This window comes from Aulonocara sp. 'chitande type north' Nkhata Bay, linkage group LG15 (assembly GCF_057382095.1).
Source record: "Aulonocara sp. 'chitande type north' Nkhata Bay isolate Kocher_YH1m ecotype deep benthic linkage group LG15, A_spYH_male_GT1.1, whole genome shotgun sequence".
NCBI lineage: Eukaryota > Metazoa > Chordata > Actinopteri > Cichliformes > Cichlidae > Aulonocara > Aulonocara sp. 'chitande type north' Nkhata Bay.
This window is the reverse complement of record NC_141358.1, coordinates 20,921,279-20,943,603: the sequence shown is the minus strand read 5'-3', so window position 1 is coordinate 20,943,603 and position 22,325 is coordinate 20,921,279. Positions and strand designations below refer to the sequence as shown.

General features: G+C 39.9%; 1 protein-coding gene across 4 annotated transcripts in view; it reads right to left on the bottom strand.

Moving 5' to 3' along the window:
* The window catches only part of fam184ab (family with sequence similarity 184 member Ab), a 221,265-nt gene that overhangs the window by 93,616 nt on the left and 105,324 nt on the right, over positions 1-22,325 (bottom strand). For all 4 annotated transcript variants that reach the window (XM_086264896.1, XM_086264897.1, XM_086264898.1 and 1 more), the window contains 3 exons: positions 11,029-11,164; positions 9,097-9,278; positions 1,002-1,187 (listed from right to left, as the gene is read on the bottom strand). In XM_086264896.1, the coding sequence (XP_086121022.1) occupies positions 1,002-1,187; positions 9,097-9,278; positions 11,029-11,164 (504 nt within the window). The remainder of the gene's footprint in view (positions 1-1,001; positions 1,188-9,096; positions 9,279-11,028; positions 11,165-22,325) is intronic.

The following is a 22,325-nucleotide window of genomic DNA, read 5'->3' as shown; positions in this document are numbered from 1 at the left end:
ATTGTGCCCTGTGAACCCACCATCTGATCCATCCATGTTTTAAAGCTGCAGTATACAAAAGTGTTTTTAGAAAGTGACATGACATAAAAACACTCAAACACACTGGGCTTTAACACTCAAAAATGCATAAACATGCTTATTTGTTCGTGATATTGTCCCAGCTACAGTCAGCAGATTAGACAGGCGACCCACACAAACAACAACAACACTAAGGCCGGCTAACAGCAGCACTTCTCAACAGAAAGGTTCTGTACATCCTCAACAACTCACCTCAGTATTGGAGAGAAATAAGCTTCACTGACTCCAGAGGCTCCACATGGACACCCAGCTGACATAAACAGCAGACTGACAGAGTTGTTTGTACCTACAGCCGCCATAATTAGGATTACGCACTTAAATTTCAGAGGAGTAAAAAAACAGAAATGGACGGCAATCAGCAAGCTACTGACATCTACAGCAGTGGTGAGATTTCACAAACTGTACCTTTAACTCTATGTTTTTTGGCTTGTTTTAACAGACAAAGGAAGAAAACTTGAGATGCACTGGTTTAGCCCATTCAACCCACTATTTTCTTTAAACTACTGCACCGAGGCTAGTGTGAAATTTGCTCAAGTCCCTCCTCACAGGCTACATTTTAGTAAAGCCTGAAAACAGAGGCCAGAGGCACTGCAGAATTCTAGTTTCCTCTCCAACTACTTCGGTTTCAACCTGCTGGATTATCTATTTTTTTTTAAATAACTACACCAGCTTTAAATGTAGTCGTTTCTTCTTTGTAGTTGGGACCTTTGTTATGATTGCATGTGTCAGATGCTTCACTTCATAATAAGGCTCTGGTCTGGAAGAACCTTCGTCATATCAGAGGTGTACACTGGAACATTTACAATAAAGGGCCCAGGCCAGCCCTGTATGTCTTTCTGTCCTTGAAAACAATGAAAACATGTCCCTGTGTGTGTGTGTGTGTGTGTGTGTGTGTGTGTGTGTGTGTGTGTGTGTGTACTCACAGCCAGAAGGCGGTTCTTGTCCTTCTCGGCGTTGTTGAGAGCGGTCTCCAGGGTCACCCTGTTCTTCTTGGCGACTTCCTCCAGAGCTCGAGCTTGGCTCTCCTTCATTTGGCTGGTCTCCTCTTCGTATCGAGCTCGCAGACTGTTCACGTCCTTCTCGTGGGACACTTTCTCATCACGGAGGGTCTAAAAAACACCGAAAACGCACGTGCGAACTTAAATTATGCTCAAAGGTGAGCTCTGCGATAGACGATAGACAGACACAGAGCTCGGGCTGACATTCACAACATATGCTGCATTATTCAGCCATATTGCCACCGTTTGCTTGGGGATAATCCTCCAGGCTGCCTCTATACAGTGCTACTCTTTCTCGCCACGTCACTCTCATGTGTTATTCTTTGAACAGTAAAAGTTGATAAAGCCTGGGCACAGCCTATCTGGGATTACTGATAATGGGGTTATTGATTAGGACACAATGAAGCCCATTATCAGTCTCAAAAGTAAAGATACAATCGTTTGGATTCTAGATGTCCAACGGTCTTTATCACACTGGTGTTCAGGTATTGTGTTTTTTAAGTATGCTAAAGCAGTCTAGCTGATAACAGGAGAACTTCTTTTAACTCATTATTTAAACAGTAGGTCTTTGAGTTCATGCAGAAAGAAACAAACAGACTTTGGGATGTTTTGTAGTGAAGTCCCAAGTGAAATGAACAGCTGCTGATTGAAGACTCTGACCAACACGTTTTAAACATTGTAAAACGATCTTTAATATAGGCAGGCATGTAATATTATGTTTGACAAAATGTAACTAAATTAGGTGCACAGAAACTATATTTGACTCTGCAGTGGGACATCGCAAGATGATGACAACAGCGTATAATACAGTGACCTTTGGGATAAAATAAGAAGCAGCAATACGGAGACCAAACAGTTCAGGATATGTTGACCTGATCGTGTGGCTGTTTTCACTTTTTTTTTTCTTTTCTTGTTTTCTTGGACAAGTCCAAATATCAACTTTGGTGTCCATACAGGAAACAGTTTTGATGATCTATAGTATCACTTTACATATGAATTATTTGTTTAAGGCAAACACATCAGCAGTGTTAGTTTTAGTCATAATGCATTTTGGCTTACTACAAAACCTCCTAGTGGTAAAATGTCAATGTACCAGTGTTGTACACTCATTCAAACAATCAACTATGGTTAGAAGTGCTTCACAAGTACCTGGATGATGTACAGTCAAACAAGTAAGTAAAACTCTTGCCCTTCTTGCCTGCAGGAAAGAGAGGGACCTGAGAAATTTTCAACCAAGTTACAAGAGCTAGCAAGACAATCACAATTCTCAGTGTCATCTATGTACATTAAGTGCACAACTTAGATCATTTAATTTGAGACAACACTGTGTCAAAGTTTACAAACTGCACTTGCAACTGAACTAATGAGTACTGTAAAAAATGCTCATCTGTATAGATAAATCCAATAGTAATTTTAAATTTAAGAAAAAAGTGAAAATTTGTTCAAAACGAACTTCTAATGCGACCCACTGATGAGTTACAGACGTGACAGATGTTTAAGAGGAGGAAAAACATTAAAAAGCCTGAAATTCCAAGTTAAAATGCTAAGTTAATGAGTATAAACACAAAAAAAATATGTAATGAGCATCATTTAAAGAATGAATATAAGTTATCAGCAGTGATTTATGTGTGGATGAAATGAGAGGAGAAGCTGTAGAATAGCAGAGCAAGGAGGCAGAAAATGCAGTGAAGAACAGATGTAGAAAAGATGTTGTTTAGAGAGACACAAGGAGAACGAATGAAGTCCTGCAGAGTTAGGTTGTTGTCAGGCTCTATAAACTGTGTAACTCAGAGATGAGCAGACAGGCAAGAACAAATGCCCTCTGTACCCAGCAACAGTGCACTGGGTTTGTCATTGGGAAGCTATTATAGTATGAATCAAGGCTACAGTCAAAAAATAGTGATTTTCAGGGGAAACAGACAAAACAGACAAAAAAAAAATTAATATGCAAGCGCTAAAGTTTGGTTTTAATCAGGAGAGCAGCTGTTTCCTCTTTGCATGGCTTTAACAAAACTTTAATTGGCTAAACTTCGCCAAAAAAAAGTCACAAGGGAACTGTAATACACATGAGCTGAGCTGACTCACACAGTGAGCGATCTGAGGGAACATATCCTATTAAAGACTATACCAAGATTATCTGACTACTAATGAGATTAGAGTTAAAATCAGCAGCTCTGTTTCCAGCTTTAAATTTGATTTGATTTGATTTGATTGGTAATTTATTTCAACATGTGAACAATATACAAGTACATTTAGAAAAGAAATGAGAGAAAAAAAATATACTATACAAATTACATACAAAAAAACATTCTGATTAATTTACATGTTGAAAGGGAGTGGGAAATTTCTGTTCGTTGTGTGTCTCGGATTAAAAAACTGTAGCTAAAGGTGTAGATAAAGTTAACATGTGGGCTCTGGTTGTGGAGCTGGGTAGGTTCCTGGTTTCTTTGCGCACTAACAAGAGATTGGCACCACACCAATCATCTGGTGGCAGTAGCACATCAGGGCGTACTACAGGCAGACATGAAAGGGATGGCAGGAAGAAAACTTGAAAGTAACTGATAAAAATAATTTTTAAAATAAGGTTATATATATTTTTAAATTTAAATTTGCTCAGTCTCAGGAGTCCACATACTGAATTTCAGGTAGGCCATTAAAGGCTCTGACAGCATTTTTACTGATGACAAGCGTATGCGTTATTTGATGGTTATTTTATTAAAATAAATAAATAAAGAGGCTAAGTGGCTGGTAATAGAAGCGAGGGATTAGCTGAGTGAACAATTAATCTTTGGCACCACAAATATATGTTTGTTAAACTAATTGCAAATGTCATCAGTGTCACCGACTCACTGTTGGGTTACGCAGCCACCCGTCACTTACCCAGGGTTGCACTGTACACTGCACTGTAGCCGCGACAGCTCCCCTCCCCTCTCGCTAATTGCTGTAATAGATGTAAACAAGCAGGGTGGGAGGTGGAGCAGATGACATCTAGTAAAACTTCTGCAGTCCACCAGTCTACTTTGATGTAGCGAATGAAAGGTTGAATGTAGCGTTTGAGTCCGGCCTGTCATATAGACTATGCCAGCCTTAATTAATTTCAAATCAAACTATCAATATATATCACATTTTACAAAAAAATCCCGTTAACTGTTTAGGAATTACAGACATTTTTAAATACAGATCACATTTTTAGAGGTTCAAAAGTAATTGGAGGATTCACAAGCAGTTTCATAGCTTAGTTATTATTATATAACAAATGAAGCAGACATAATATCTGAAGTTGAATTAAAATGTTGAATTTCACGTGTCTCAGCAAGACACACGAGACAACTAAGGTGGATGAAGACAGAATTAATTCCATGGTTAAGAGAAGTAACATCTAACCAAGCTAAGAACACCTTTGAGCAGATAGCTGGTACCTCCATCTGATCCTATCACTAATATCATCCTCTGTCACACCAACCTTCTGCATGTCCTCCTTCACTATACCTGTGAATCTTTTCTGTGGTCTCTGGCAGCTCCACATTTAAAATACTTAGCCTAATATGCACTCTCTCTCATCTGCACATGTCAAAACCATCTCAGCCTTCCCTCGTTTGAACTTTATCTCCAAACAGCTCAACCTCAGCTGTCCCTCTGATGCACTCATTTCTAATTTCTAAACATACATCAAATCAGGACTCACTACCATCTTGTAAACCTTCCCTTTCAGTCTTGCTGATATTCTTCTGTCACAAATCACCTGACCTACTCCTCCCTGTATGCACTTTCTTCTTCACCCCTCCTGTGCACTGTCCATTACTTTGAATGGTTGACCCCAAGTATTCCAACTCATCTACCTTCACTAACTCTACCAATTTTATGTTTATCTTTCCACCTGTCTCCCTTTCATTCACACACATGTTCTGTTTTGTTTCATTGTTTCATTCTGTTGTTTGCTTCATTCCTCCTCTCTCCAGAGCATACCTCCACCTCTCCAGACTCTGCTTCCTACTCTCCTTACAGATCATAATATCATCTGTGATCATCAGCGTTCACAGAAACTCCTCCCTGAGCTCAGCTGTCAACCTGTCCATCATGACCACAAACAAGTAGGGGCTCTGAGCAGATTTAATCTCACCCCAACTTGAACCCATCTGTCACTCTTACCACACACCTCACCAGTGTCTTGCTGTCCTCATAAATGTCCTGTACCTCCCCTCACATAACTTCTCTGACGGCTCATCAACTTTGTCCATCTATAGTGTGTCCAGCTTCACATACAACTGACTGTAAGCTTTTCCTTTGCCACCTCACTCTTTCTTGAACGCCTACCCTCCCAGTACTCCGGTGTACTATTTTTAATCTCCATGCTATCTCACTTTTCCACCCTCTTCCCTTGATATTCTCACTCTGATAACAAAATTTATATCAATGGACATAAGTGGAGCCTTGCATGGTGGTGGATGCAGAAACTATAACATTGTTGTTGGTTTATTAGATGGAGAGACATCTGTATCGGCATCTCATGGTATTAAAAATCATATCCTATGACATACTAATACCCTAGTGTTCTATATACTTTAATGGCAGTAAATTTACTGCTTCAGAATTAATAGCGTAATAGCTCCCCAGCCTATTTAGTGATACTAAATGCTTACATAACCACAGAGAGCCCATTACAAATTATATTCACTCATTACAAATTAAATGTTTGCTTAAGTGTGATAAACGTAATGTGTAAAACTCTTCCTTTGTCCACTAAACTAAACTCTAGAAATACTAGGCTTAAGAAAAATGTGAATATATTAGCTTCTCAAGTCATTTAGACTGACTGATCAACATAACTTCTCAGCATGACACATTTTACTGTCCTAAAACATGTACAGTTTATATCTCATTCAACCTCACAATTTTCATTAACCCTACTGAGTGTCTGGCAGATCATCAGACACTGGCAGCAACATGAAAAAACTTTAATCTCCGATCAAAGAACGATCATATTAGTGTGCAGTAATTGCTCAGAACCAAAGGCTGTTTTGGAAAACTACCAAAAACAACATCTAACAAACTGGGCAAGCCTGCTGTGTTATCATATGGCCAACAAAGCCATGGGCGCCACATCTCCACAGTGTGACACAAACAACAGGCCATGAACATCCTGAGAGGTTAATTTCTCCTTTTGCAGAGAGACAGAGGAAAAAAACTCAAAGAAATAAAAGCAAACAAAATGGGAGAGAATGGTAATAAGAGGGAACCGAAATGAAAACCAAGGAAACAATTAATCTAATGACTTTTCACACATGTTCCCTAATTAAGTCAGGTCAATGAAATTATCATTATAGTTCCGTCTCTTCTTGTTCACTAATGTTGCTTATTTCGAACCATAATTGATCCAATCTTTGTCTTAAAAAAACAAGGAAAGAAGAAAACATGGTCTGCATTGCCAAAAAAGATGCAAATTTATATGGATTTCACTTGGAAGGAACTGTGCCAAATATCACTACATTAACAATTAAATGTAATTATAAAAATCATCTTTGCAATGTTTACATCAAGGTAATTTTAATTTATTTTACAAATACGATACATTCACTATCATTCAATTGTACAAAGCATTTGTTTTTTACGGGACTTTTAGCAGTAAGTATTTACATCTAAAACACTCATGAACCCATCTGAGTCAGGGCTGCTATAGCTGATTATGAATGGTTCTTACTGTTTTTGTTTTGTTTACGGTTTCAAGCCACTTCGCAACCCAACTCTGTCTCAGTGTAGCAGAAAAAGTAAATTAGCTCTTTATAACTTCAGTCAATTATCCTTCCATGTTTTAACTGACTTGGTCAGTGTCTCATCTGTTGGCACCGTTTCCCTATCTGGTCCTGCTGCAGCCCTCCTCGCCACTGGCTTTCATATGTAAAGGGTGAAGCGGTCCCTGAACAGAGCTGCACCGCCAAATATAAATTACTGCAGATGGGAATGCTCTCTTCCCAATTTCTTGCTTCACTGCCCGTTCAGCTTGTGACTGTTTTCTTTTGGCATTACATGTTATGTTCTGTTTACTCACTTTACTAAACTTTAGAGGGGAACATTCAGTTACTGTGACACTCATGTTCAGTGCAGCATTTTGATCTGCTGCTCCATTGGGGGTCCTGAGACCCTATAACTGCATTTTGATCGAGGTGATATGTCCAAAGTATAATACAAACACCAGTGTAATTTCTCCATTTCACTACTAAGGGTTAAAATATCACTGTATTAAGAAAATTCTTTTAAGTTTACCTGAAATGAAAAGTTCTTTTCAGACAGTTATGAGGAGACAGAAACGGGTTCACGTTATTTATAACCAGCTCAAAGCTGGTTATAAATAACGTGAACCAAATAGAGATTCTGGCTTTAGGTTAGAGGGAGTGTAAAACTGGTTGAGTAACAGTTACCTATAACCAGTTGTGGCAAATGGCTGATCCTCCCTGAGCCTGGTTCTGCTGGAGGTCTCTTTCTCTTAAAATGGCGTTTTTCATTCCCACTGTTGACAAGTGTTTCCTCAGAGAGGGTCATCTGATTGTTGTTTTTTCTGTATTGTTATAGGAGAGCTTTGAGGCAACTGTTGTTGTGACTTCACGCAACATAAATAAAAGTTTTCAATGTGTTTTTTCAGATGAGAAAACATGTAGACTATGTGACACAAAAATACATTGGAAAAAATTCAACCCACCTCTCTGGGACCTTTAATACAAAAAGCATTCATAGCGTGAAGGTAAAATTTCATTAAGCATAAATAAAGTTATTTTACATTAATAAATCAACTGAACCCGTCGAGGTCAGATGGGAACTTTTATCAAATTTAGTTGAGTTTGCATAAATTTCATCAAGAGCCAATTTATAATGATGAATCAGTGTTGAAAGGTTTGGAAATTTAGCTTCAGCCATAGAAGAAAGATGGCATGAAGTTTAAGTGATCTGAGATCTTCCATTATCCTTGGGAAGACATCTAAATTCACAGCAACCACACTCAGTGGGAGAAGTCTTTCAGCTCCCAGAGGATTACACTGCACAAATGTCAGATATAAAAGAATGGGAAAACACACATGAGGCTGCAACACTTGACATTTACTATCGGCTGCGGTTGGTCTGCTGACTACGCTGTTGCTTAAATCATCTGACCTTTAAGAGTCCCGCTTTCTAAAAAGAGGAGCAGCTGTCCTTTTTTCAGAGCTTGTAAAAGCTGTGATCGACAAGTTTGACCCTTTCAACTGTTTGACGACCACAGGTCATCTTGCACAGATGACATGCTTTAAACTTTGTTGCAGACCTACGATTAATTTTCTTCTTAATCCCTAGGAATTCCTCTGCAACGCACTAAATATGCCAAAATAACTAACGAAAGATAGACAGGGCGGGTATTTATGCATACTGTAAATCTACATGCTCTTATCTAAAAATCTGACTTCGCCTACAAGTACAACTCTCTCAGATACATCAATAATTAAAATCAAGTGCTCTTTTTACTTCTGTAAAGACTTGGTTTGGGAAAGACATCAGCCTCACATGGGGATTGCAGTCTCGTCTGTACAGTCAGTATCACAAACTAAGAGAAGCAAGCAAAAGAAAACTTGAAAAATGAATTTGGACTAGAGTCTACGTTTAAATCTACTTTTGCTTGATCCTGGTCACATGGTCAGGAGAGACAAGTTCACTACTTAAAATGCACATAAATACAAAAAAATACAGGAGACCAAGGCTTCATGCTGGGGTTTCACAATAACATTTTGGGTACAATTTTTTTTCTAACAAAGTAACCCTAATGTGAAAACCTGATGTCAGTAGGTATTACTTATTACTGCTCAACTCCATCGACATTGGACCACTACACTAAAAAGTATGGGCACTGACTTCTTCACAGTCCTTGTATTTTAAACTGGTGTGAAGCAAACTACAAAAAAGATCAGTTTCTGCATCTTGATGACTTATTGGTTATTCATAACAGAGCTGCTTCCTGTCCGACATGAATACAAAACACTTCACCATCACACACACGCACCTTCTCCAGGGCCTGGAGCTGCTGTTTCTGTCTTTCATCCAGTGCTTGGCCCTGGCTCTGAAGGGCCTCCCTCTCTTCCTCCATTCGCACCACCTTGTCCTTCAGCCGATTCCGCTCGTTGTCCAGGTCTCTGATGGCTGCTTCCTGGGTCATCTGGGTGGCCTGCAGACTGCTTATCTGACCTATGGCAGAGCAGAGGCGAGAAGAATACAAATATTCAACTGATGCAATCAGCATGTTGCTGGTTCTTATTGATGCTGCCAACACAGCTACAACGAGGGGCTGTCAAAAAGTTTCAGTTTTGTGATTGTGCCATAGTTGACCCTGACTCATAGGAAGAAGGTCTACAACTCCCTGGGGCCTTTCTATGTGGAGCTAGAATTCTTTTGCTTTGTCATGTCTTTGTCTCTGGGTACTTCAGAGCTATACAGTTCTTCACTGAAAACCTGCTTGAGATTGCTTTGATCTCTAGGGGCTTGCTACATTCTCCAGTAGTTAGCAATGAAAATGTTGACATGCCCACAAATACTTTTAAAACTATTCCCAGAGCAGTAGTGAAACTGTTAAAGTACAATGCAAAACAGGAAGTAAAAGTTGTTTTTTCACGTGTTAGTTGCGGCGATAATTCTGTTTCTAGAAAGCTTCACACAAGTTCTAAGTTCTAGTTTCACTATTTACTCTCCAAGTTCTAGTGAAACTAGAACTTGGAGAGTAAATAACAACTCTCTGAAGATAAGTTTCCATCTTCCCTGTGAACTACAGGTGATCGTGTCAAACTGCTTGCCATTAAATCAATCACAAGAAATTTTTGTTGCAGCCATTTTTGTGACCGATTTCACTTCCACAAGTTTGGAAATAAACATTTTTGTTACCCAACTGGTGGTAGCCAGTTAGTAACTGATTGGTCTTTGTGATTGTGAGAGGCCTTAAATGCTGATTCTAAATTAGCTGTAAGTATGAGTGAGAGTCTGAAAGGTTATTTTTGTCACTATGCTAGCCCTGCAATGGATTAGAGACCCTGTCTCTCCCCCGTGACAGCTGGAACAGGCTTGAGCCCCACTTTGGCCCTTAACTCGATAAGCTGTTAGGAAAATATATGGATGAATGGACACCCAATGTGGCAAGAAAGGGTCCTTATCAAGCATCTGTATGTGAGCTGGGAGTGAAAATGTGCTGGACATTTCTGGACATACAAACCATAAAACTTAAACTCAAGACTACACATTTAGTAATTGTTGAAGGATGATAAGTTGAAATTTACCACTCTTACACTTTTTTTTTACCTTTATAACTTAAAAAACAAAAGGCACTTTAAAAGGCAAAAAGGACTCATGGTCATTTCTTTGCAAACAACCTTGAGAGGTCCTCTGATCTGTAGTGTGGTAAATGAGACTCCCATGGCTGCATTTACCAGCTGGATCTTATTTGTCTCTAACATGCAAGCAGCTCCAGTGGAAAGTGATAAAATGCTCTCATTGGATACAACGAACTCATTGGAGCTAATGGGCCGAGAATGACTCCGCACCAAAGTGGCTGCGATTGCTCACACGTTTCAGACAGTAATGTTTATGCAATGTTGTTAACCAAAGTAGTGATGGAAATACATCATAAGACATTAGACCAGATTCTAACATACACCTATTTAGCCATTTACATGTGCACATAAACACAGACAAACTGGGCACTGTCGTCAGCAAGGCTTCTTCTAGCAGCCTCTGAGGGACCGGGAACACCATTAGCCCCGATATACAGTACAGCAACATGCTATTAAAGTGTAACAGGCAACGATGTGTCAGACAAGATGAGGGGAGCTGTTAGTCGATATGTTTGACGTGTTTGCACGGAAAGCATAGAGTGCATCTTGAGTCTAGTGCGGATGCAAGAATTCACAGGTCTCATGAAAAGAGAAAGGGAAGAGATTGTGGGTCTTACTGGCTTTGAGAAGTATTTCAGTTGCCTGCTGCTGAACTCGGTCTCTGGCTGCCTCTAGTTCACATTCAGCCTCCTTCTGACGGATTTCCACAATCTCCGAGTTCTGGGTCACCTCGTCCAGCTGCTTGGTTAAGTCCTAGAGGAGAGTCAAATCCACAAAAGAAAGCTCTGTTAGGGTAGGTTAAGAAGAACAACAACCAACCTCTAACATCTTTACAGAAGGAAATAATTAAATTATAATTTACCCCCAGTTTAAATGACACTGATGAAAAGACTGATGGTCTGTGCTGTCATACAACTCTTTTCGGTTTACTTTCCCTACTTTCAGACATTGCAGACGGGTGTTTTCAAACATCATTAAAGACCAGCTGATAAATGCAGCTTTGATATATATAGTTCTAAGCCTAAATATAGTATCTAAATGAGCTTGAATATTAAACCTAAATAACTAGCAGACCAGAGACTTCAAATGGCATGACACATCTGACTTTTACTCAGTGAAACTGCAGTTCCTCTAATGGCCACTTGAGACCAGCTTCCAGGTCAATCCCCATAAACTCATATGTTAAAACTTCCCATTAAAAACAGCATGTTTACAGCCTTGCACACAAACAGTTTTGGCCTCTACAGATACTTTCCACCTTTAAAACAACTATACAGAGGGGAAATATTTTTATCCAACTCATTCATGTGGATAGTGGCCACTCTGACAAGTTTTCAGACAGTTGGAGCTGTATTTGTGATATTGGTGCATTTTGTAGAATTTTTAATTGAACTAGCTCACAAATAATATAGCCTGTGGTAAGCTACAGCCCACCCAAGATGCTTATGGTTCAGTTTTGATGACTGAAATTCTAGTATTTTGATTAATGATAATGTTGAGGTTTTAATATTTAGAATCTCATATGGATGTCAACACCACGGGTATGACGATGTTTTACAAATGAAGTCAGAATTATTAGGCCCTGTATTATTATTTTTTGTTTTAAACAGAGCAAAGAATTCTTAACACAGGTTTTTTAAACATTCTATTTTTATTTTGGACACTTAAAATATGTTACTTGGTACACAGAAACAATATTATACCACATAAACCAAAAACTACCAGGGTTAAGACTGTTACTAGTCAATTTTATATCCTTTTTGCTAGATAACGGCCTGCAGCCGTTTATTGTAGTTTTCGGCACGTCTTAAACATGCCTTGATGGTCTGCGATGGTCTTCTGGAATGCGCCTTGGCCTTTGGTTCACCTCACAGATTTCCAGTTGGATTCAAGTCGGGGGGGTTTTGTTCACTTTGGTCGTCTAGAGGTAGTTCTTCTCCAGGGGCGATGTGTGTATTGATTACGTTGGAAGACAAAGCGATGACCCAGACCCAGTTTTGCTGCCAATTCTTTGAGGTTTTCTTTAGGATCAGCACATATCTTTTTTTTTTATGATTATCCTTCAACCTTGGTGGGATTCCCAGATTCAGATGCACTGCAGCTTCCCTACAGCATAAAACTCCCACCATGTTTCACTGGGCGCACTGTTTTTTAGGGTTGTACTTCAGAAAAAAAACAAAGAAAGATTCCTTGCTTCAAACGTATGCAGTGTCTCTGTGGCAAAAAACTACAGTAGTTACATCTCATCTGACGTGTATGTCCAGTATGCATCATCTTTGTTCAGGTTTCCGTAGCATATTTCAGTCTGGCTGGAAAGTGTCTCTTCTTCTTGGGCTCTTTTTTCTTGGTCTGTAACCTCACAGTCCATTTCTGTCTAAGGTTCTCATGATTGTGAGATCAAAAGTCCTGACTTGGCTAATTGTTCATTACTGTTTTCAGCATTTGTTCTGGGGTCTTTAGGCTACGTTCACACTGCAGGTCTTAATGCTCAATTCCGATTTTTTGATCAAATCCGATTTTTTTGTCTGCTCGTTCACACTACAAATAAAATGCGACAGCAAACGCTCTCTAGTGTGAACGCTCAAAGCGGCCCGCATGCGCAAAAGAAGATGTCACACACAACGCGCTCTGTTTAGACCCAGAGCAAACAGTATTGTTTGACTGATGGCCCTTAATATAAAGACTTCGGTCTTCACGTTTCCCAATTTTTGCTTTAAGTTATTTTGTTATTTACATAATAATGTAAATAACCTAATAATGATCCTTATTGCTGTTTAAGAGAGGAGCGGTGCTTCAAAGGATAGCTGTAGATTTCTGTCAGAATCTGCAGATTATACAGTACAAATAAAATGTTTACGTTGTCTTCCCAACAGTTTCACTGACATCTACACTGGATGGCCAGGAAGCGTTCGCGATGTCTTCTCGGGCGCTGATAATTGGCTTCAGTCTTGTGTCGGTGACGTAAAAGGCGGATTTAATGCGACTTGACCGTTCAAACAGCAGTCGCTTTCTAAAACATCGGATATGTATCGGATTCAGTACCACATACGAAAGTGACCCAGATCGGATTTGAAAATATCGGATTTGCGCCGTTCACACTGTCATAGCATGATCGGATATGGGTCGCATAGGGTCAAAAAATCGGATTTGATGCGCTTTCGCCTGCAGTGTGAACGTAGCCTTAGACACTTTTCTCAATAGTTTTCTTTCCAATCTCTGCCGGGCTTATTCTGCACAGTGTAGCTCTCTTTAATTTTTTTGATGAAACTTCTCATTCCAGTTCTTGACATTTGGAAGCTCTGTGATAAGGTTTTTAATTCATCTCCTGCTTTGTAAGCATCAACAATTCTTTTTCTGTTGTCTAAGCTGATTTCTTTTGTTTTTGGCATGATGCTTTCTCAAGCGGCAGCTCAAACTCCTGCTGAAGTTTTTGTACTGTGTGTAAACTGGAAGACGATGCTCAGTTTTAACTTGATTTTACAAGCTTTGAGCATTACAAAGTTAAAGCACATCACTGCACAGCAGTGGCTTGTGCTTTTGCTCAATAGAAGTTCAGGTTATCGGGGGTTATGTTAAAAATATGTTGCTCTGTTTCATTGTGGAGTAATTATTTTATCCTCACCTTTATATACAGTCAGTCAATCATGTGTGGTCACAAGTTCACCAACAAAACTTTAATATTGATTAAAAAAAAAGTCTGTGTTGTGCTCAAATATTTTGCATGTTTTTTTTTAGAAAAGGGAAGAAAAAGGAATAAAGAGAAACTAAGAGTTTACAAAATAGTTTATAGAGCTGTCCTAAGGAGGAGTTCTTGACCTCTGGACAGGTCAGGTTAATGACTAAAACATTGTTTTACAAAATTATCGTACTATCTATAAATGATTTTTGTGGTGATAAAAAATAATTTATAGATAATGTCTTTGTTATTTACAAGTTAAAAGATCACTCATTACAAAGACTGCCACAAGGCTCGCTAGCTAGTATAAATAGAAGAAGATGGGTTTTTTTCACTCTCACTAACTTTTTTGAATGATAGGATTGTTAGCCCAAGTCCAAACTTCAACATTCAAGACCTAAATATCTGGGCACATGCCCTTTAATGTCAGTCATTAACTAAATGGAATGAAACCTGAGTAAATGTAAATCCACCTATTCTATATTTGATGAGCTGTTAAGGGTGTGTTCAGTACTATTATGAGGTAAGGTATGCTACTGAAGACAGACCTTTAAAATTACATGTTGCTTGGTCATTGCAAAAAGGTAAGTGTAGTACATTCATATTTAAAGCAATGTAGAGGCTTTAAGAGGCACATCCGTATAGAAAAGTGAACTTCACCTTATGTTGTAATGCAATGCCAGGATGAAGTTGGCAGCCAGCAGTTGCAGCCAGTTTATCACACTTACAGAAAGAACCGTATTGGCAGAATATTGATACTGAAGATTGAGAGTGTAAATGCTGACTGGTGCTCAATTAATAGGAACTAGACTTCAGGGAGTGATTTGACGTGAGCACACACACACACACGCACACACACACACACACACACACACACACACACGCACACACACACACGCACACACGCACACACACACACACACACACACGCACACACGCACACACACACACACAGTACAGTAGCTTTGTGATTTAGCACTCTGCAAGAACTTATGAGAGGCAATTTCACATCTTTCAATCCCATCAAACAGCCTCCCTCAAACTTAATTACCGCTGCTATGGCTAAGACAATGAAACCTCAGTATGATGAAAACCACTGAGGAGTCACACAAATTAGACCTGATATGTGTGAGTGGGTGAGACACTGTGTGTATGCTGATTTCCCTCAAGGAAAGTAGTTGCACTTTATGACCGCTAGGTTTAGATAAGGTGGGATAAACCCACTTTAACTTTATGATTTGGGGGGTTACATATACAGTGGGGCAAAAAAGTATTTAGTCAGCCACCGATTGTGCAAGTTCCCCCACTTAAAATGATGACAGAGGTCAGTAATTTGCACCAGAGGTACACTTCAACTGTGAGAGACAGAATGTGAAAAAGAAAATCCATGAATTCACATGGTAGGATTTGTAAAGAATTTATTCGTAAATCAGGGTGGAAAATAAGTATTTGGTCAATGACAAAAATACAACTCAATACTTTGTAACATAACCTTTGTTGGCAATAACAGAGGTCAAACGTTTACTATAGGTCTTTACCAGGTTTGCACACACAGTAGCTGGTATTTTGGCCCATTCCTCCATGCAGATCTTCTCGAGATCAGTGATGTTTTGGGGCTGTCGCTGAGCAACACAGACTTTCAACTCCCGCCACAGATTTTCTATGGGGTTGAGGTCTGGAGACTGGCTAGGCCACTCCAGGACTTTCAAATGCTTCTTACGGAGCCACTCCTTTGTTGCCCGGGCGGTGTGTTTTGGATCATTGTCATGTTGGAAGACCCAGCCTCGTTTCATCTTCAAAGTTCTCACTGATGGAAGGAAGTTTTGGCTCAAAATCTCACGATACATGGCCACATTCATTCTGTCCTTAACACGGATCAGTCGTCCTGTCCCCTTGGCAGAAAAACAGCCCCATAGCATGATGTTTCCACCCCCATGCTTCACAGTAGGTATGGTGTTCTTGGGATGCAACTCAGTATTCTTCTTCCTCCAAACACGACGAGTTGAGTTTATACCAAAAAGTTCTACTTTGGTTTCATCTGACCACATGACATTCTCCCAATCCTCTGCTGTATCATCCATGTGCTCTCTGGCAAACTTCAGACGGGCCTGGACATGCACTGGCTTCAGCAGCGGGACACGTCTGGCACTGCGGGATTTGATTCCCTGCCGTTGTAGTGTGTTACTGATGGTGACCTTTGTTACTTTGGTCCCAGCTCTCTGCAGGTCATTCACCAGGTCCCCCCGTGTGGTTCTGGGATCTTTGCTCACCGTTCTCATGATCATTTTGACCCCACGGGATGAGATCTTGCATGGAGCCCCAGATCGAGGGAGATTATCAGTGGTCTTGTATGTCTTCCATTTTCTGATGATTTTTTCACACCAAGCTGCTTGCCTATTGTAGATTCACTCTTCCCAGTCTGGTGCAGGTCTACAATACTTTTCCTGGTGTCCTTCGAAAGCTCTTTGGTCTTGGTCATGGCGGAGTTTGGAGTCTGACTGTTTGAGGCTGTGGACAGGTGTCTTTTATACAGATGATGAGTTCAAACAGGTGCCATTCATACAGGTAACGAGTGGGGGACAGAAAAGCTTCTTACAGAAGACGTTACAGGTCTGTGAGAGCCAGAGATTTTCCTTGTTTGACGTGACCAAATACTTATTTTCCACCCTGATTTACGAATAAATTCTTTACAAATCCTACCATGTGAATTCATGGATTTTTTTTTCACATTCTGTCTCTCACAGTTGAAGTGTACCTCTGGTGCAAATTACTGACCTCTGTCATCATTTTAGGTGGGGGAACGTGCACAATCGGTGGCTGACTAAATACTTTTTTGCCCCACTGTATTTTCTTTGTCTCACTTCTTCATACAGCATTCTGAGACAAACCTACAGGGAAAAAAAGTTTTGAGTCCATCTGGGAACTACCGTAGCTGAGACTAAGGTTGGAGCTCTGGAGTAAAGATAAAGATTGTGTTATTTCTACAAGTTTCTTCACTAGCAGTACAACCTATGGCTCTCTGTGAACAAGAAAAAGTAAAAGTGTGAATGTTTCAGAAACTGGGGCATTAAGTGGAGTCCTAATTTCTTCACAGGGCTGTTTCAAGACTCAGCTTTGGGTCTAAAATTGGAACTGGGATAGGATGGGGTTAGACACAGCTGTTTAAATGCCAATGCACGATTCAGCCAGGCCAAATATGTTTGGTTCTGTGTCAGTGTAGGCAAAATCTCTACAGGCAACATTCTTAACAAATGCAGACCTTTTGATTATGGAAAGACAAAAGTGAAAATCAGGGTGTGTGGGGCTTAGTCAAACTGACTGCTGCTTCTCCATAAGTCAAGCTCTGTGCCTCCTAGGTGAGTGTTAAGTCTAATTGTTGAATGTTGCCATTGTGTTTCTTAAATTTGTACAGTCTTAGTTTAAGCAGTAGGATCAAAGCCATTCCTTTGATTCTGACCACCTCTCCAGCCACTCTGTGCTGGGGGAGGTTTTATTGTAGATACATCCTATCTGAAAGATCTGTTTCTTTTGATGTAAGCTTCCTGGGTTTATGACCCTTTGGTCAGCAGGAGGTCTCACACACACATTCTCACATTCTCACATAACACACACACACACACACACACACACACACACACACACACACACACACACACACACACACACACTCAGTGTATACATTTACATACAGTGCCTTGTCTTTGTAACCAAAGGGGGGTTGCAAGGGGAGGTGCTTTGTAAACTATTGTTTGAAGTTTGTCAATAAAAGGCAGCGAGAGGAGGCCACCATTTTGGGGTTCTTTGTCGTGCTGGACACAGACGAGGCCTCCCTTGTGCAAGTAATGGATCGATCGACTGTCTTGTTTTCTTCATGATGAATAAGTCTCTAGAATTAGCGGGGTTTGTGGAAACACAGACCCAACAGTGAGGAGTTGCAGACATCCTAGGGCAAACACAGGACATGCTGTTGAGATTATGCCTCACAGTGGGCTTGGACACCTCAGTATCCTATGGCAGAGGGTAGCTACTGCCGATTAATTGAACTTCTGCGAAAGTTTGGATGTTTCTGCCAGTCCTGAAGCCTTCAAAGATCTTTTTCAGGATCAAAGGATTTCTCTAGTTTTTGTCATAACCCCTATGGTTCTCAGACAGGTGGTGCCCTACATGTGACAGTTTGTCTCACCTGCCATCCTCACTTTATATAGCTTGTTGTTGCAGATCCAGGTTACTGAATCTTAGAACTAATATTTTCTACTGTTTAACACCACTTTGATTTAAAGCGCCCTCCATCAAGAATCTATGTCACAGAAGGCTCCAGTATGCGGCTAGTTTGATTAAGCCAGTTTGCCTGACCTGTCAGTTTTGTTGTACGAGCTTTAACCAAAAAAAAAAAATAATACGACTCTTTTTATACAGACCTTTTAATGAAAACCAGTATTGTGTTAATTTATCTCTTATTTCCTTCAGATTTTCTTCATCGTTCTAAGCCAGTTTGTTCCTACAATAGAAGTAAATGCACAACAAATATTGTCATTTTTAGCAAATCCAGTTAACATAATAAATTTGTTGAGGTGTCTTTGTAGTGGCTGAGACACAGCGCCCATCAATGCACTGTGTGAGAGACATAAGACTTGCCTATATACTAATGCTAACTTTTGGTTTAGACTGAGTGGAAGGTCGTTGGTTGTTAAGGTTTGGGTTAAAGGCAAGTGAAAGCACAACTGTCCCTTCGAATGCAGTGTACACCTCTGTTTGTGTGAATGAGGCTGGCAGATGGAGGTGAAAACGCTTTAATTAACAGTATCTCTGTTGAATTATCTGAGTTAACAGAAGAATCCCATTGTCATGACATTCACTGATCACCTTTGATTCACTTCTAATCCCCTTTAAACCTCAACAAAAACACCCACACGCGCACATGTGAGTTCTTCTCACGTACTGCCTCACCTCTGTCAAGCCTCCTGATTGGACCAGGCTGATTCCTGCATTTTCATTTAAATACAAAAAGGGACCCGAACATAGTGCTTTAGGTGATTTATTGTTTTATCTCACTAAAAGCTCCCATAGACTTAGTCCAGATAAGCTCTACCTGAAGTGAAATATTTAGTCCAAGGTCAGTGACAGCAGCAATTTAACACAGCGTCAGTGGAGTATTTCACTTGGGGGACAATTTGTAATTTTTTGGCATGCATATTCCTGCAGAAGCATGTGAACACTGAGCCATTAATTACGTCTGTCTCAGTTACTCTGAGCGATCATTTGCTTGCATTTCTCTGGAGATTTGCCTACTAAATCATAAGCTAAAGGAGGGTGGCAGAACAGTGAAGCAGACGCTGCAGCATCCTGACACCAACCGCAAGTGTCTCACACTGGTGTTAAGCCGATATTTGATGATACGGTTTCTCCACATGGCGTATGTGCCAGTACAGTAATTATGCCTCCGGAGACTTGGGAACATTTTGATTTAGTGCAGCATTTTAATTTTCAAGAGTCAAATTAATTTTGTGAAGGGTCTAAAAATGTGCCTCTACTTGCGCAAATGCTAGCAACTGTATAGGTATGCACAGTGACGAGACACAAGAGGTGTAAATCAAACCTGTGTTGCGAGCTTGTTAAGGTTAAATTAAAATCTATCATCCAACAATGAGCTCACAGCAGGACGTGAAGGATTAAAAGATCTGTTCACATACCGAGGCTGTTATTAAGAGATTATTATGATATTACTTTTACAACTCAATAACATTTCAGCTGCACAAAAGACAAAACCAGCAAAGGATCAAATAGTTTCCATCCTCTGATATCTGTTTTACCTTCTTACATCAGGTATCAACCGCTCTGCTTGTCGTTTCTTTATCTGGGTTGTAGTTAATTGCTCTGATAGCTAAAATTATTAACTCCACAGCCACCGCTGACCTCGATCCCAATTTCAGCATCACCAAGGAGGAGAGATCCCTTCCTGTCTTTGTCTGCAATCAGTGATAATTCCACATAAACTTCAGAGCGAGTCATCAAAACAAAACAGACCTACTTAGCCAATCCTCCCTGGAGCACATGTCAGCTTTATTTTCAACGGCGAAGATAATCACGGGCGTCGTCACTAAAGATCTTACAGAAGTCAGACACTAGAAAAAAAAAAATGACTTGGGAAATAAACACAGCACTGCTATTTTTGCTGTCATACCAAATAGAGACTTAGTGTGCTGGATATTTTGGGTAATTTGTAACAAATACAAAAAAAGTTACAACTTTGGCAATCCAAAAATCCGAAAGGAAGATAACCAATATTGCTTTAACCGGTTCTGTTAATAGGGGGCTTCATTTGCTCAGGCATAATGGATACATTTTGCCTATCAAATCATCAAATAATAGGAAATAGCTTGAATTCCTCTTTAAAAAAAAACGTAAGATCATCTTTAGCAGCAATAACTTGTAGGGTTTGTCATCGTGGAGGAATTTTGGCCTACTCTTCTTTGCAATGTTGCTTTAGTTCATCGAGGTTTGTGGTCCCACGACGGCATTTAAGTCAGAGGAGTGGACTTTGAAACCCTAAGACACGCTGCCCTATTCTCTAGAGAGAATCGGTAACACTTTAGTCTTTTTCTAATTGTACTGTCATGAACTTAACAAGCTAACTGAAGCCTGTAGCATCGTCTTTCTGTGATATTGTAAATCCTGAGTGTTACAACCTGACCCATAAGCTGCTACGCAAAAAAACTGACAACAGAGTTTATAAAACCCTTTAGTTATTTCAACTGATAAATATTAATAAAAGTTCCAATTTTTGGAAAGATGTTAATACTTCAGCCAGGAGAGTACAAAGTCTAGCAGAAAGTGGTTTGAGTCACAGCCACATTTAGCAGCTAATGTAAATCTCATAGCAGAAGAAGTCTATTTGAAAGCTTTTGTTTGGGAACTCTTAAGCATGCAGCTAAAATGTAATCCAAATCTAACTCAACTCTTAAGTGGCTTGCTGCCAACCTGCTGGATGCTGAAAGGGTAAGTCCATACAGAACCCACTGAAAGGGTAGCATGAGCTGCAAATGGGGAGTAAAACTGAATCCATTAACCTTACATCCATTAACCTGAGACACACAGTGATTCTAAAGTGGCTGTAGGTATACGTGAATCTGTCTGTGCTAGCTCTGTGATACTTTCACAGGAAGTCTTACTTATACAGCGGCAACAGGCCAGTATTAGCTGGTAACACTGTCAGATAACATCGTCCATCATATGTTGGTTAGACATCAGTGGGTAGAGAGACAGCAGTGTGCAGAAAGGCCCTGCTCATATGTCTGCTTAAACTGTCCTAGAATATATTTAATGGCACAGAAACAGCCAACCGTTTTAGAATAATGGGACAAATTACTTGTAGACTGTACGGTTAAGCATCTCAGTACACAGGTAGGCTGTGGAAACGCAGCACACTGTTTTTAATCATTTACTGTTCAGCAGCTTGGACATTTTTGATCTGCTCCTCCTCTAAATTACAGAGAGAAGACGAGCAGGGACACAAAGTTTAAATACAATCTTGCTGACATGTCATCATCCTAATGACTTAATCAGAATCAGAATCAGAATGCTTCAATAATCCCTAAGGAAATTATGTGGGTTACAGTTGCTCCAAGACAATAACGGTGACAGACTGAACTAATTAAACAATACAGTATATTACAGAGTTTAGAATATATGAGAAATAGCTGTAATATATACAAATAGCTCAATTACAAATATCGAGAATATTACAGAGATGAAAAGTATATGATTGACTGAACAACCTGGACTAGCAGCCAACTTGAAGCGTTAATTTGGCGAATGTTTCTATTTGCCTTAACAACTAAATGTTTTAACAAACACTCTCCTTTAAGGCACCCGCACACTGCATGATCCGGGGAATCTTATAAGTTCACTGCATGACACTATGCAACATGGATGTATTAAACTCAGGCAGGACACCAAGTTTGATGACATTATTTCCCTACAGAATCAGGGACTGGTCTGCAGTTTCTCTCCATGCTACCATCACTCTTACATCCTAGACCAGACCTCTTACGACACGTAGCTGAACCATTTTACCTGTGCTTCACTGTTTGAGATCAAGACACAAAGGAACCATCCTTCTATAAAGACAGCCCAGCATGGCTAAATGACATCCTCACCCAATTTAAAGCGAGCCTCCTGTTAGGATCCCTGGGTCTGTTCCCAGTGTTTGTGTTTTTTTTGAACTTTTGCATGTTGTAT